This window comes from Lygodium microphyllum, chromosome 19 (genome assembly GCF_053477565.2).
Source record: "Lygodium microphyllum isolate KBCC chromosome 19, Lygodium_microphyllum_v1.1.10, whole genome shotgun sequence".
NCBI classification, from domain to species: Eukaryota; Viridiplantae; Streptophyta; class Polypodiopsida; order Schizaeales; family Lygodiaceae; genus Lygodium; species Lygodium microphyllum.
In genome coordinates this window covers 63,837,345-63,852,801 of record NC_141153.1, presented here as the reverse complement: position 1 = coordinate 63,852,801, position 15,457 = coordinate 63,837,345, and the positions used below count along the sequence as shown (strand labels likewise).

Here is a 15,457-nt window from a genome sequence, read left to right as displayed (position 1 = left end):
TAGCTGTAAAAATAAATGTATGCACGTCTCTTTCTATACATATAGATGTTTCAGAAGAAGGTGCTTAAAAATGATCCAGTTGGAAAAAACTGAAGTGCTAGTTTGAGCTAAGGCTACAAACCCAGGGCTGAAAACCAGGCGAAAGAGAAAGGCACCTTGATGAATGGTTGCTTTGCTAGGCCAGTGAATGAGGTTCTTGTTTGGTATCTGGTTTTCTGTTTGTATAATGCGTTTTCATTAATTTTCTTGTAAAGATAAAATAGATAACATTAAGATCCTTGCTACATTTTCAGTTTACATAAAGTGTATATTTTTCATGCTGTATGCTTTTGCATCAAGGCGACACATACAGATCCTCAAATTTCCCTTTTTCCGGTGAAAGTGAGCAGTTGTGAAGATCATCATGGTTGTTGCAGGTTTGACAGGTCTCTTGTGCAGTCGATTTTGTCAGAAAGTTGTGATGACTGATCATAATGACATAGTCCTTAAGGTGCGTTGAAAATTTTGATTCTTTGAGCATATCAACAGCCACTGCAAAAGAGTTATGTATGTTTCAGCTGTCTACCCTTGATTAACATAGTAGTGAGTGCTCAACTTTCCTCAGAAAATCTAATCACATTGGCTTAAGGCTTGGCAGAAGGGTAATCTCTTGGTATAAAATCAAGTTCTGAAGCTGGATAGATGCACCTCATGCAACTTTGGTGTAGTGTGCAGTGGGTAATCTACACTTGGTGACACTAGGGTAGTTACATGAGAACAGTAACTTGAGGATGATGACAGATTAAATTTTGATCTTGACAGCTCTGCCAATATGATGTGCAGAAAGGCATGTTATTTGAAAGGCAGTGCCTGAAGGATGACAGAGATACACCATTTTTAGATCCAGTTAGAAGAGTCATAGCCAGTTGGGGGGTAGCATTTTCTATCAAAGTGATGTGGATAAATATTTTCTAACATCACGTGTTTGCATTTGCCTTCTTAGTGGAGGCCTGCAACATTAGGCATGTGCTATTTTAGCTGGGTAACTATTTTAGAGGTGGGCTTTGACCTTTCTCCAACACATTAGTGTATATGAAGATGCAAGTGGGTTCAGCTGCCCAACTTCTTCGAAAATTAGATTGCTTGAAAGTATCACATCTTGGCTCTATCTCAACCCTAAAGATTGGATTCCTGACCTTGCTCAAAGGTTTGTAGGGGCATGGTTGGGAGATGCCTAGAGAGAGTACACATTCTTACAAGCATTACAATTCTACAGATGTGGACAGCTGGGTACATGATACATCCAAGCTATTTTAGTGTGAAAGCATGTATCTTATTTGGAACCTCTCCTTTTCTGTGATTTTGTATGAAGTCATTTGAATCAGGATGTAGGTTGGCGATTCAAATTTTTTGTTTTTCTGCAATGAGCCGACTTTGAGTGAGTTTGCATCTGAGTTTAGTTTCTGCTTTGCAGGTTTTGCAAAGGAACATTGAGCTGGCATCGCAAAATGGATTTTGTTGTGGAAGTAAGATAAATTTTGTGCTCATTTTCTTGTGCTTTAGCCTCTAAATCTGTTGTTATTCTGTCAAGCTGCTCAGAAGATTTTCACTTTGGATCCATCTATAGGCGCAAGTTTGTGTCTTGATTGTCTACCTGTTGGATTCAGAAAGGTATATATGAGTTATGCACCACATTGTAAGTTGTGCACAGTATGATTAGCTCATGTTGTATGCCCCCAATGAGCAACATGGGACTAGTTCAAAATCTGTATACCTTGATGTTTAGAAATTAGAGTACCATTTAGAATAGAAAGCTACAATGAAAGGGAAGAGTGCGTTTTAGAGGACTGAAAGTTAAGGCACAAATCTCAGTCCTAGTTTAATAACATTTTGTAGTTGACCTGTATTCTATGCTACCATGATAGCCTTATATAGTAAAGCTAGCCCCAGTTATGCAGTGGTCTTGCACTGTGAAAAATGATCATACCAAGAATATTCAGCTACTTGATTTATCACTTTTGCCTGAGTACAGCTCTAGCCTAGGGTGCTTCAACTGTCCTAAAACAAATCTGGACTTAATCTTTTGGTTTCAAAAGCCTAATTACATTACTCAAAAGTCAATCAAGGAAGTACATGGACTCAATAGCATGGCTGAAGAGCAGGAAAGTCTACATTGCATGAATACAAAAAGCCTCGTAGGGCAATCTGTGTGGAAAGGGGGAAATAAGCCACTATAGGGGGGTGTAGCACCACTGAGGGTTACCATGTTGTAGAGGATACACTGAGTTTATAGAGAAAACAGTGTGTATGAGCGCAACCAATAAATGAACTTAAACAACAACACAAACTAAGAGGAAAGAAAAGGAATGATGAAATGAAACTCAATGAGAAAACTGAGTATGCTGGGTTTGATACTATGGATGCCCAAGGAGTGGAGGGCATCCAACAGCCACTACCTCTCATGGGAGCAGGCTGAGAAATGGACGAAGAGTGACCTACTCTGACAGATCCTGAATGCAGCAAACCACTAAGGCCTGATGCTGAATGATGAGGGAGATGTGATATAGGGACAGCTCTCCACCTGGCAGCAGGTCTGCCAGATGATGGTGATGCCACAGGCAGCTGTTGGGACAGCTCCTCCAGTCAGGCGGCTGCTCTAGCAGAGTGGTGAGAGCAGTTGGCAGGTAGGGCAGCAGGGACAACTCCTCCAGTTGGGCCAGCAGCAGGTAGGCAGGGCGATGCATGCAGGTATTGGGAAGCAACATATTGCGTGCAGGTGGCAGCCACTAGGGCAGAGGCAGCAGTCACCTGAAGTGGGAGAGATGATGGAAGGTAGGCAGGGTGATGCATGCAGGTATTGGGCAGCAGCATATTGAGTGCAGGTGGCAGCCACTAGGGCAGAGGCAGCAGCCACCTGAAGTGGGAGAGATGATGGAAGGTAGGTTATGGAGAGTTGACATTGAAAGCAAGGGAATAATGAGAGAGAGAGAGAGAGAGAGAGAGAGAGAGAGAGAGAGAGAGAGAGAGAGAAAAGAAAGATATATTAACGTCTACATAAGGCCAATGTGGCCTATGAGACAAAATCCAGAGTACATCCATGTCTAATGTCATCTCATCAGTAAGGTAAAGATAACATTACAAATAAGTGGGTGGCCTATGAAACAATACTGAAAATAACTATATGATGGGACGATGCTAGGGTTCAACCATGTGTAGTGTTATTCCATCGATAGAAAAGAAAAGGAAAGGAAAGGAGAACCAGATCTGATAGAACCATGTACAAAAGTGTGGTGGGGACTATGGGCTGTATCTGATCTCAAGATCTGCCCATGATCTCAGCTATGATGCGGTCCCTAGCTGCTTCACTGATATGCCTGGTGGTGAGTTTGCGGTGTCTCGTGATAATGGCTCTAATCCGACTGTGGTGTGGCCTCCTCGGACATGGTCCTGGTATACGGGGTCGTCGTGCTCGACGAAGGGAAGTGGCTCTACTCAATGTGACACCACGGTGTGGCCTGTAAGGTGTCTGACAGGGTGGCTCTGTCTTTGCTAGGTTGGTAGTGTCAGTAGGTAGAAGAAGTCTGTCACTGCTCTCTATGTGTGTCCCTCTGGGTGAGCTGGCCTCTTGTCTCACAGTAGTGCAGTTCGGCGCCTCTCGAGCTCCAAGAGGAAAAGACCTAGGCATCTTTGGTCCTCGTACTCCATGACTCGACGAAGGGGTCCAAATCCATCACGGAAGAGGTAGTGGTACCGTCCTCGTATGTCATAGTATACTGTGCATCTGCATATGTAGTGCCCCTCCGTCTCAGGCTCTCAACCACAGAGCTTGCAAGTCCTATCCTCTGCTAGAGTATTTGTCCATCTGCCTGTCTCCATTTGAAGCCTCTGTGAGGAGGTGCGAATCTGTCCGATAGCAACCCGTACGCTATGAGAGAGATGGGTGTTGATATATGCTGGCCGAATAGTGAAACCATCATCAGAGAGACACAAGAAATGACTCCTGTAGAACTCCATCCTCGATCCTAGAGGGAGTGGTGGATGGATCCATGTCCTTGCTGCCTCAATCCTCAAGATATCAGCTCCGATCACCTAGTTCAACTCTGATCGGCTGAGAGAAAGTGTAGGGCAGTCAAGGCTATAATCCAAAGGTGGAATACAATCAATATCCAAGTCATGTAGGCTCATCCAAATAGTTATCTGTGAAAATCAAGAGTTCTTCTCGCCTCTAGCTGCTAGTTGTCTAGATGAGGTTAGTGCCAATCTAGAGTATCTATGGCATGGAAGTTCCCATAGTGTGTGCCAAAAGGTCACTGCCTTGAAGAGTGCCTCCGTAACTATGGCGTGGAAGTTTCCATAGTGTGTGCCAAAAGGTCACTGCCTTGAAGAGTGCCTCCGTAACTATAGGTGTTGTCCCTAGCTCTACTCTGACAATGGGATGTGGGGTGGAGGGCTTACTCCTATTCATGCGTGCTATCATCATGATCAATGGCCTTTCCACGCTATCCCAACCATCATAATAATCCCTCTTTATTCCAATCTGATCAGTGAGTGGGCTAAGACACTTGTGGTACAAGCTGCAACCCCATACCTCTGCTCCATATAATAATGTAGGTGTGACTAGGGTGTCAAACAACCAGAGTCTGGTGTGCGGCTCCTGGAATTGTATGTGAGCACATTGACTCTTGAGTGCCCCTAGTGTTTCATATCCACGTGCTAGACGTGCCTCTGATGCCCCTCTCAATGAAAAACGTGGGCCAGAGAAGGTGACTCCCAAATAGACATATTCCCTCACATGCTCCAGTATGTCTCCCCCAAATGTGAACTGGTAGATAGATCTAGTCACCCATGTTGCTGAAGTATTGAAAACCATGGTTTTGGTCTTACCAAGGTACTGAAATCCCTCCGGTGAATCTGAAATGAGAACAATATCATTTGCATAAAGTAATATCGGTATCAGCACCCTTGCCAGGTTGGCTCCAGCTCCTCCTCCTCGGTCTATGTAATCAGACACTTCATCTATGTATAGACCAAACAATGTGGGTGAAAGTGGATATCCTTGTTTCACTCCTATGGTACTGTCAATCCCCTTTGATAGCCCCCCAGGTGCTCGTACATGACCTGTCACTGCCTCATATAATGCATAGATACCCCATTGTATACCCTTTGGTACTCCAATGTCCTGCAATCTCTGCATGATGCGTGTACGAGGCACTGTATCAAAAGCTTTGCGAAAGTCTACAAAGCAATAATAAATCCTCGTCTTGGGTTCGACTCTCCTCAATAATGGCTCTAAGTGTGAGAATATGGTCCAGCGTGGTATATCCTCGTCTGAAACCTGCCTGTCCTTGTGCTCTCTTGCCTTGCATTTCAGCCCAGTCACTGAGTTCATGCTCCAATATAGATCCATATATCTTGGCCAAAGTATGACCGATCATGATAGTCTTGTAGTTGCTAGGAATTAGGGGATCACCATTTTTAAATAGCGGGATTATAGTATTTTCTGACCAACTCATAGGGAAACGTTCACATACTGCTCTATTGAACATATGTGCTAATATGGGTGCTAATATGTCAAAAGCATGTCAGAAACGTTCTGCTACTAGTCCATCTTCATCTTGTGCCCTCCCATTTTGTTATCTATAAATTGCATTCCTAACGATTTTCCATGTGAAGAATGACCATTGTGTTGGCCTACAAGCTTGTGGAGGCTGCATAGGTGGCTGTCCTGGCAGGTTATACAGCTGTCTCCCATAGTCAAGCCAGACATCTGGTGATGTAATCTGTATGGGGGGCTGTCTTTCATGGAACATCTTCCATGCGCTTTTGCTATCCCGTCCCAAAAATAGATGATATATCTCTGCTACTACTTTCGCTAAGTAGTGTCGTTTCTTCTTCCGCACAAGGCATTTGAAGAACGCCTTTGCTTGGCGATGTGTCTGAGTGCCTAGCTCCACTTCCCTCTGTAGGCGAGCTTGTGTGACTCTACACTCATCATCATACCAGCTATTTTGGGAAGCAGTAGATCATGTGGGTCCACATCGGGGCAAGGTGTGTGGAAATCCATATATGGCTGATCCATGTATGGCCTTTGCTAAATCCCTTGTACATTCTTCCAACGATCTACTCAAGTCCAATGTATGTAAATTGGTGTGCAGAGAACCACTGTAGATGTGTGAGGTGTCTTCTGTAAAGTAGTATTTGGGATGTTTAGGGAGGCATGGTGTTTCATGTTTCATATGTACACAAGAGAGCATGAGTGTCAAAATAGCATGATCTGCTGCTATGCCAGTTGGTCTCTTAGATATCTTAAAGTTTTGGATGTCTGGTATCAATGCTGGTGAGCCTATAAAGTAGTCCACAATACTTACCCCTCCTTTGTGATTCCAACATGTCAAATTGTTAGATCTTGGCCATTGTGGCAGACCATTAAAGATGGCTAGTCTATGTGCACTTCCCAAAGTCAATAGGTGTGTTCCATAGGTACTCACTTCTTTATCCTGGGCTCTCCTGCGTAGGCATATTTCATCTATGTCTATCTCTTTGAACATGGCATTATCATGCATATAAAAGTCACTCTGTCTATCTCCGGTGTGTGCATTGAAATCTCCTACTAATAATATGTCCCCAATGCTAGTATATCTCATGATATCCTCATAAAGTACATCAAAGGGAGATCCATCTTGTGTGGCATAGGTAGAATTTGCAGGAGGAAAGTAGCATATTGTGATGAATATATCCTGTGGTCTTCCTGCATGTATCCTAATCCATAAATATCGTGCATCATCATGTCTTTTCATTACTTGCACTATCCCTTTGAGGTCTTCCCGGTATAGTATGGCCATACCTCTAGAACCCCTAGTGCTTTCTTGTTTTCTAGCTGCTTGACGAAATGCACTTTCCCACCTGTATCCCCGCACGTTTGGTAGTTGACTGCCTTTACATTGGTGTGTTTCTGTGTACATTGCTATATCTATGTTTCGGAAGCTATCTTCAAAGTAACTAGTATCCAAGTGTAGGGCTCCACTACAATTTCATATTGACATCCGAAGTGTCCCATAGGCCTCGTACTGTCATGAAGTCCTTTTGTTAGTGATGATGACTCGTCCATCCCTATAAACAACCCACTTTTTCTCTTTGCGAGCCTCCAGTACCTTGGGCATTTGTTCTCTGCGATGTGGTATTTGTGTTGGGGTAACGTCCTCATCCAAATAATCTCACCCTTGAGGGTTCTCCTCTTGGAGAGGAAGGCCTTTTTTTTCTCTATGTCTCCAAGCCAAAGAATTAGAGCCTTGGACTTAGAGTCCTCTTTCCCCACTCTCCAAGCATTGACGATAAGTACGTTAGAAGCCCCAATTTTGTCAGCAAGTATCTTAGCATCTTCCTACGGGCTGCTCATCTCCTCCCATCCTACTACTCGTACATGTAAAACCCTAGCCCGTCTCGTAGCCTCTTCTTCCAAGGTAGCATTCATTACTTTAGTTTTGTTCACTGATGTTTCCTTATTCTTTTTTACTGCCTCAATCCATGGGCTGGCTGCTTCTATCTGCTTCTGTGTTGTCTTTGCCACTTCTGCCCACGAGTGAACCTCCCTTTCACATGCCTTCAAAGCCTCTTTCTCTTTTTGTAATTCTTCTTGCACGTTCATTTCTTTTTTCTTAAATGTATTCAATTCTTCCCTCAGTTCTAAGATTTCAGATTTGTAGGCATCTACAACATTTAGCATTTCAGTTTTCAGCGTGTGCATTTCGGACAGCATTTGTGCATGTAAGTCATTCTTAATCTTTATGTGTGTGTCTTGCATTTCTGCCCTCTGATTTACCATCGGTTCGGCTTTGATCTGCTCTCGTATTTCTTTCTCCAATTCTTGTCTCATAATTCGTAGTTCAGAGTGAATCATGAGATGAATTTCTTCGTATTTCTTTTCATTCATAGTGTGTGAGGTCTTTTCATGCCTGTCAGATGCTGGGGAGACGGGTGACTCTACGGCCATACGTCTTGTACCGTGTGTTCTTAGAAGGGGTGTTGAACATTGGTTCCATGGATGGTTGTGTTAGTTCTTGATTAGATTCGTCTCCCAGATATTCATTTTCCATGGTTTGATGCTTGCATTTGTCTATATTATCCATCTCTCACTCACTGTGTGCAAAGCCACTCAACTTGTACTTTGTACTGTCAAATCAGAGCAATTTCTGTGATTCCTGCAAATTTCCAGGGTTTCCCTGACCCCTCACTAAATTTTTGTAAGCCTAGTAATCTTTTGCGAGGCCAAATGCCTTTACACTGTTTATAGTCATTGCAGAAATACAGATTGTAGCCCCAGTCAATGCATTACTGCATACTCTAGGACATGATCAAAATCAAAGTCAATGCATCATTGCCTGGTCCACAAGCTAGTGAATCAGTACATTCGCCCAGGTCTGCATTCATGTCATTTTGAGTACATTCGTGTCATATCAATCTGATTACGTTTGCAACCTCAGTACATTGGCATCTGGGTTTGTGTCAGTACCTTGCTGTCAGTACATTACTTCATACAGTATGCCTGCGTTGATGCATTCAGTACATCTCTGCAACACTATACTGCTAACGATAGGTTTGCCTCACGCCAGGTATTCCTGCTCATGACAAGTTTGCCTCACGCCAAAGAGGTCTGACGTCACGCCAGGTACGTCACGTCAGGTCCTCACATCACGTTTGTCAATAGTCAGTACAAGCGTCCTCGACATGCCAGATACGTCCTCGATACGCTAGGCACGTCGGACACGTATGCCAGCATCACGCCTGTCTCGTCCGCATCCGTCCCGTCATGCGCGTCACGTCAGCATCCATCCCGTTATGCCAGCGTCACGCTAGTCTCGTTAGCCTCCGTCACATCAGTCTCCGTCACACCAGCGTCACGCCAATCCAGTCCACACACACACACACACACACACACACACACAGAGAGAGAGAGAGAGAGAGAGAGAGAGAGAGAGAGAGAGAGAGAGAGAGAGAGATTGGGGAATACCAAAACGTGTCCTTTTGTAGGAGATTTTCGGACATTTTTCCTACCACCAATAAAATGTATAATCCTTTTGTGGAGTTAAAGTAGGCTGAATTGCATGATAGTTTAACTGTCGTTAAGGCCTTTAATTTTCCTTGCTCAACAACATGGCATGTAGCAATATGGCAGGGAAACAGGCTGTACGGCACCATGGACAGCAAGGGGGGGAAAAATGGTAAGACTAGAGTACACAATAATCATGGCTGTGGCAATGTCTATGATTCTCTTTCATAGAGTTTTCAAAGAGTGCACAGTAGTTGTGGCTGTGGCAATGGCCATGCTTCCCTTTCATAGAATTTTCGAAGCTAGTTGTTCTACCAAAATTCTAGAAATCCTTTAAAATTTAATTGAGAATTATTTTTCAGCTGTACAAGAGCTGAAGAAAAGTGCCCATTGAAAGTGGTACAAGTCCAAGGTAGCTTAACACCCCTGCTTGGACCCAAAAATGAGTTAGAAGCAGCTTCTCTGCTGGACCCCAAAGAGTGCTACCTGAGGGCCTACCAAAAATGGATATCTTCTTTTGACTCCTCTAATGTGGTCTGACCCAATGAAATCAAGACATCAAACCAAGGCTGTCACAAAGGCTTGTTAAAGGACCTATCATGATGGCGAAGGTGGAGTAGACCTATGGGGTTTAAGTTTTAGTTTAGTTTAGTTTTGATGTGGGACTTGGCTCATCAGTGCATACAAAAGTGAAACCATGGTGCAAGACCACTATCAAGGTTGCCAGTAAAGAGGATATCCTCCAAAGAATGGGGTAGCTACTCGAGATCTAGGGATGAACAAGGAAGCCCATGATTATCCACTTGATGAGGTTAAAAGGAAACATGCTACGCAATGCATTCCACTCGGAAAGAATGCAGGTTCTTATATATCAAGTTCCCAATTACAAAACACAATACTATGCAATGCATTAAGGGCATGCTCATGCAGCAGATGGGTTGCCCCCATTCAGTCTTCATCCTTTTGTACAAGTTTCTCACTCTACCATGCAGATTTTAATCATCAACCACCTACCATTTGTTGTCTAGTCATCACCGACTGCAGCCCATCACCATCCAATCCTAGGTAGATTGTTTCCAATCATCACCTTGTTGTTTGGAGGTCTCCATCTATTGCGACATCATAGCACCTGATCAGCTTGTGTTTTCAACATCTCGTGCCAAGCGATAGGTTGTTGCTAGCTCTCCCACCAAGTGATTGTTGCAGTGCTTGCATTTTTGCTATCCAACGGGCCGCCTACATTAGCAAACAACTCTCATGTTGTCACCCGATAGTTCCCTACCTTGGATAATTAGTTTCATGCTTTCTCTGGTGATACACTGTTGCATTTACCAAATTTCAGCCTCCGATTGCTGTGTTTTGGTGACCAACCTATTGTTCTTTATTATTCAACACTCTCTCATCTCCGACTGGTGGTTATAGTACTTGGGATCCATTACCAATGGATGTCACTCTCTGACACATTGACTTTGACCTTGGGCACTTTGTATACTCTTCATTCATTTACAGTTTTTATTCACTTCAGAGTAGCGTTCTTTCTCTCTCCTTCTACTTGTGTTTGTTTTTGTGTTTGAGTTTGGAGTTTTATTTTTAGGGTTTGAGTTTTGCATATTTGTGTCTGTATCATTGTTTTTTACAGTGCAAGCACTAGCAACTATTCCACAGTTTTCTTCACAAAAGGAGCTTCAATTGTGTACCCAGTCCATGAGGCTTCATCTAGGACCTAGGTTCTCTGGGCTAAGTTAAGCTAGTTTATCATTCGACTAGTCCAACTACTCATCTCTTACCTCCTTAGGCTAATCAAGTTGGGCCGATAGGCTACTTGTCTTTTCGACTAAGACTTAACTATCTCTTTAGGCCTCTTCTTTCTTCTTTCACTGCACACTCATTTAGCTTTACTTTGCATCATTAGCTTTGCATCAAAAGCATCTCAATGTGACACACTACTAGTATTGCAAGAATCCACCAATCCTTATTGGGCTAGAGAGACAAACTTTCAGCCCTTCCTTGATGGTTCCATTGTAGATAATGAGTCTGTCATGAGTGGAGCTGAGCTGAGAGTGCAGATGAGAAGAGTTGAGAGCAGTAGAGTGTGAGAGAGTGAGCATGACACTTGATCTTCGGTACAATGACTTGTGTACAACATTTTAGGTTTTGAATATATATTAAGTACAAAATTTAAGGGTGCATTCACACCCAAACATAATTAAAGGCACAGTGACCCTTTATTTCCAACAACCTCCCACCTAAAGGCAACGTATTTGAAGGTAGAGAAAAGAATCAGCTAAGTCTATGTATATACAAAGTTGAAAGACACATATACTATCCAATCCCCATCATCTGGCGACAATGAGCAAACCGCTTGGCTGGGAGACCTTTCGTGAGGTCTATCATCTCTATGTACCTTGACAAGCTCAATGCCTTTACTGTCAAGTACATCCTTGATGAAGTGATACTTCACGTGTATGTGCTTTGTCTTTGCATGAAAGAGAGGATAGGAATCTGTGTAATCCCAAGCTCTCTCACCAATCGTGAGAGCCATGAAGCCTCTTTGCAGGCCTCTATGGCAGCCACATATTCTGCCTCTACAGTATACAATGCAACACACTTTTGCAGCCTAGATATCCAAGAGATTGCTCCTCCTGTGAACATAAACACATATCATGAAGTAGATTTCCTGCAATCAGGATGGCCAGCATAGTTTGCATCCGTGAAATCAACAATAGATGACTTTTGCTTACCAAAGCAGATACACAAATCCTTTGTGCTCTTAAGGTATCTCATGATACTCTTTACTACTTCCCAATGCTTTTTGCCAGGATATGCCATGTATCTGCTAACCACTCCCACCGCAAATGCAATGTCAAGTCGTGTAGCAACCATAGCATATATCAAGCTACCAATAGCTGAAGCATAGGGTATCTTGGCCATTTCAGCCTTCCCATCATCTGATGTAGGGATGCCATATGCACTAAGTTTCACATATGGAGGCAATGGTACACTGATAGTTTTCCCCCCCTCCATATTGAAACGTTGCATAACTTTGGTAATATACTCTTGCTGTGACAGATAAGGAAGACTCTTTGATCTATCTCTTAGTGTACGCATGCCAAGAATGTGATTTGCCTCATTGAGATCTTTCATATCAAAGCTATTGTGTAGACTTTGCTTCAAGGAGTCCAAGGCATGAACATCCTTGCTTGCAATTAGCATGTCATCCACATACAATACCAAGAGAACAAGGCTGCCATCTACTATCTGGTTGGTATATAAATAGTGATCAACTTGAGAATCCCTGAGATTGCATAAATGTATCGAATTTGTGATACCATTCGTGTGGTGCTTACTTCAACCCATAGACTTTTGTTGAGTTTACATACCATGTGCTCTTTAACCTTTGCAACAAAACCGTCAGGCTGTTGCATATAGATTTTCTCATGTAGATCACCATGTAAGAAGGCGGTTTTTACATCCATCTCTATGAGTTTCATGTCCTCAGATGCAACCAAGCCCAAGATGGTTCGTGAAGTATTCATTTTGACTACAGGAGAAAAGATTTCATCAAAATCAATTCCATGTTCTTGCTTGTATCCTTTAGCAACCAAACGTGCCTTGTACTTGGGCAAAGAACTAGAAGTGACTTTCATTTTGTAAATCCATTTGCAAAGTAACACTTTTTGTCCTTTTGGCAAAAGTACCAAATCCCAAGTGCCATTCTTCATGAGAGATTCCATCTTTGATAGCATCGCTCTTTGCCATTTCTTACTATCTTGTCTGTTCATTGCTTCCCGGAAGCACGATGGTTCACCACAATCTGTTAACATGATATAATTAGCCACATAGTTTACTCCAGGAACAAATCTACTTGGCTGTTTTTGCACTTTGGTCGACCTAGGGACCCAGTGGTCAATATTTGTTGGTTGTTCAGCCTGTAAATCTGCATTAACAACTTTCTGTTCTGTAGGTACAGCTTGATGTATAATTGGTTCAGGTTGTTCTGGGTGCACATGTTCTTACTGAATTTTTGGGACATCATGGGCAAGATCTTGCTGATCATTTACAGCATCATTCCCTGCATTTTCAGGGACATTTTCAGCTGGTATTTACTGCTGTCTAACGAACATTCTTTTCTGTCCTATTGGTATATCCTCCCTAAATACAACCCTTTTGACTTCCTCTGTTCTTTCAGGCTGTTTATGCATGCGATCTTCCTGGAAGATAACATCATTGCTGCGTACTACTTTTCTTTTCTCGAGATCCCATAATCTATATCCCATTTCACCTTCATCACCATATCCTAGGAAAATACATTTACAGGACTTTGGCTCAAGTTTGCTGCATTCTTCCTTACATACGTGCACAAATGCCTCGCAGCCAAACACTTTCAGGTGTGCATATGAAGGAGGCTTGCCGGACCACGCTTCTTGGGGAATCCCCCCCCCCCAAAAGACCTGTTTGGTGACCAATTAATCAAGTGTACGACTGTCATAACAGCCTCTGCCCAAAAACCATGGGGTAAAGTAGCATGTGAGAGCATACGCTTTGCAACACCATTTTGGGGCGGATTATGAGGAGCAGTAAGTTCTCACTTAATCCCTTTGCTTTCAGAAAAGTCTTGAGAGGATTTTGATACATATTCCCCACCATTGTTAGAGCGAAGGCATTTTAATGTCTTGTTGGTTTGATTTTCAGCAAGTGCCAGGAATTCTTTAAATTTATCAAAGGCCTCGTCTTTGTGATGGATTGGATAAACCCAAACTTTGCGCGTGGCATCATCAACAAAGGTAATAAAATACTTCTTTCCCCGTAAAGATAACCTTGGCATTTGACATACATCTGAGTGTATTAACTCTAAGGGTGAAGACTTTAGCGAAAGAGATTTTTTGTGTGATGTTTGAGCATGTTTACCATAGATGCAATGATCACATTGTTCAAAATCAGTATACCTGAAACACAGTAAATAACCCAAACGAGAGAGCACTTTCATTCTAGATGCATTTGAAGACTTGTTTGCTGAGTTATTTTGCCTATTGAGTTATTTTGCAAAGAACTCTCCACATCAGAGTCGAACTCTTCATCAATATGAAAATCCAAAGCAATTAGTTGACTGAAAATTGAGTTAAACTCATTCAAATGTACAAATATGGCTGTATCCTCTTTCATGTGAAAGTTCATCAGTTTTTTCAGCCAATAAACCTTGGTGACTACACTTTTTTGAGCAGTCAATTCTTTAAGCCTTTGCCACATTGCATATGCTGAATTCAGCTTCTCAATGTTGAAGAGCAAGTTGTCTGACACTGAGAGCTCGATGGTAGAGCGAGCAAGCTCGTCCAAGTCATCCCACTCATCTTGTTCCATGTTTGCTGGTTTGATTCCCTTTGTTTTGATGGGCTTTAGATGTTTCTTTTGCACCAAGACATTATAGCATTGTTTTTGCCAGATTGCAAAATTATGGGCCTCCTCAAGCTTCTTGATGTGCAAAAGATTACTATTGTCATTGTTTCCAACCATAATTTGCAGTCCCAAATTGACTAACTAGTCACCAAAGGCAAGCCCAAATATGACACCAGTGACCACAATGCACAAGAGTACCAACCAGCAATGAAAATCCCAAGATTGCAGAAATTTTCAGATCTGCTAATGAATTTTCAGTAATAAAAAATGTCGTTTGTTGCACTCCTCAAGCAATTTCTAACACAATTAGAGACCAAGCCACCAGTTACATGTGAAATCCCCAAAATTCCACTGCAGTTTTTGCTCCAAAAGCATTCCCGAGCACAAATTTGACAAATTGGGTCAAAAGCTCCAAAATTTTTAAGAATAATTTGTTCAAAATTGCATCAATTCAAGTATCTGAGTGCATATACGGGCAATTCTTGCACAAAATGATGAAATTCTGCAAAAGCCCCAAATTTCTTGGGTCCAGTGTGCACAAATTTCACTGAAATTGAAGAAATTTCACTGAAATGTGAAAAGCCCCAAAATTTCACGGGTGAATGCGCACTGATTTTGCAATTTTTGAGTCAGATTGTCCACTTTTGCAATAAAGTCCCCAAATCCAAGAAAAGCCTCAATTTTCTTGGGGAAAATTTTGCCTTATACCTTTGCATGTGAACGGCCGATGAAAAAAAAAAGATATTTCCAAAAAAAAGGGACGTTGATCTTTGCCCGTCGTCGCTTGGTCTCACGTGCCACGTTCGTGGCGGCTGGTCCTCGTCGCCGGTCCGTGTGGTTTTGTATGTTGATGATATGCTGATTGCTGGCAGGGATACTCATGCCTTCGACTCACTGAAGGAAAGTCTTCATGGCAGCTTTGACATGAAGGATCTTGGTGATGGAAATCACATTCTTGGCATGCGAATACTCAGAGATAGGTCAAAAGGATTACTCTATCTATCTCAGCAGGAGTATATCTCTAAGATTTCGCAGTGT

The 15,457-nt window shown here is 42.5% G+C and overlaps 1 protein-coding gene across 1 annotated transcript in view; it reads left to right on the top strand.

Annotated features, from left to right (window-relative positions):
* LOC148019956 (Putative methyltransferase family protein) overlaps positions 1–15,457 on the top strand; it is an 81,335-nt gene that overhangs the window by 49,991 nt on the left and 15,887 nt on the right. Inside the window, exons 4-5 of the mRNA XM_087700176.1 lie at positions 417–490; positions 1,454–1,505. Coding sequence (XP_087556302.1) covers positions 417–490; positions 1,454–1,505 — 126 coding nt within the window. The remainder of the gene's footprint in view (positions 1–416; positions 491–1,453; positions 1,506–15,457) is intronic.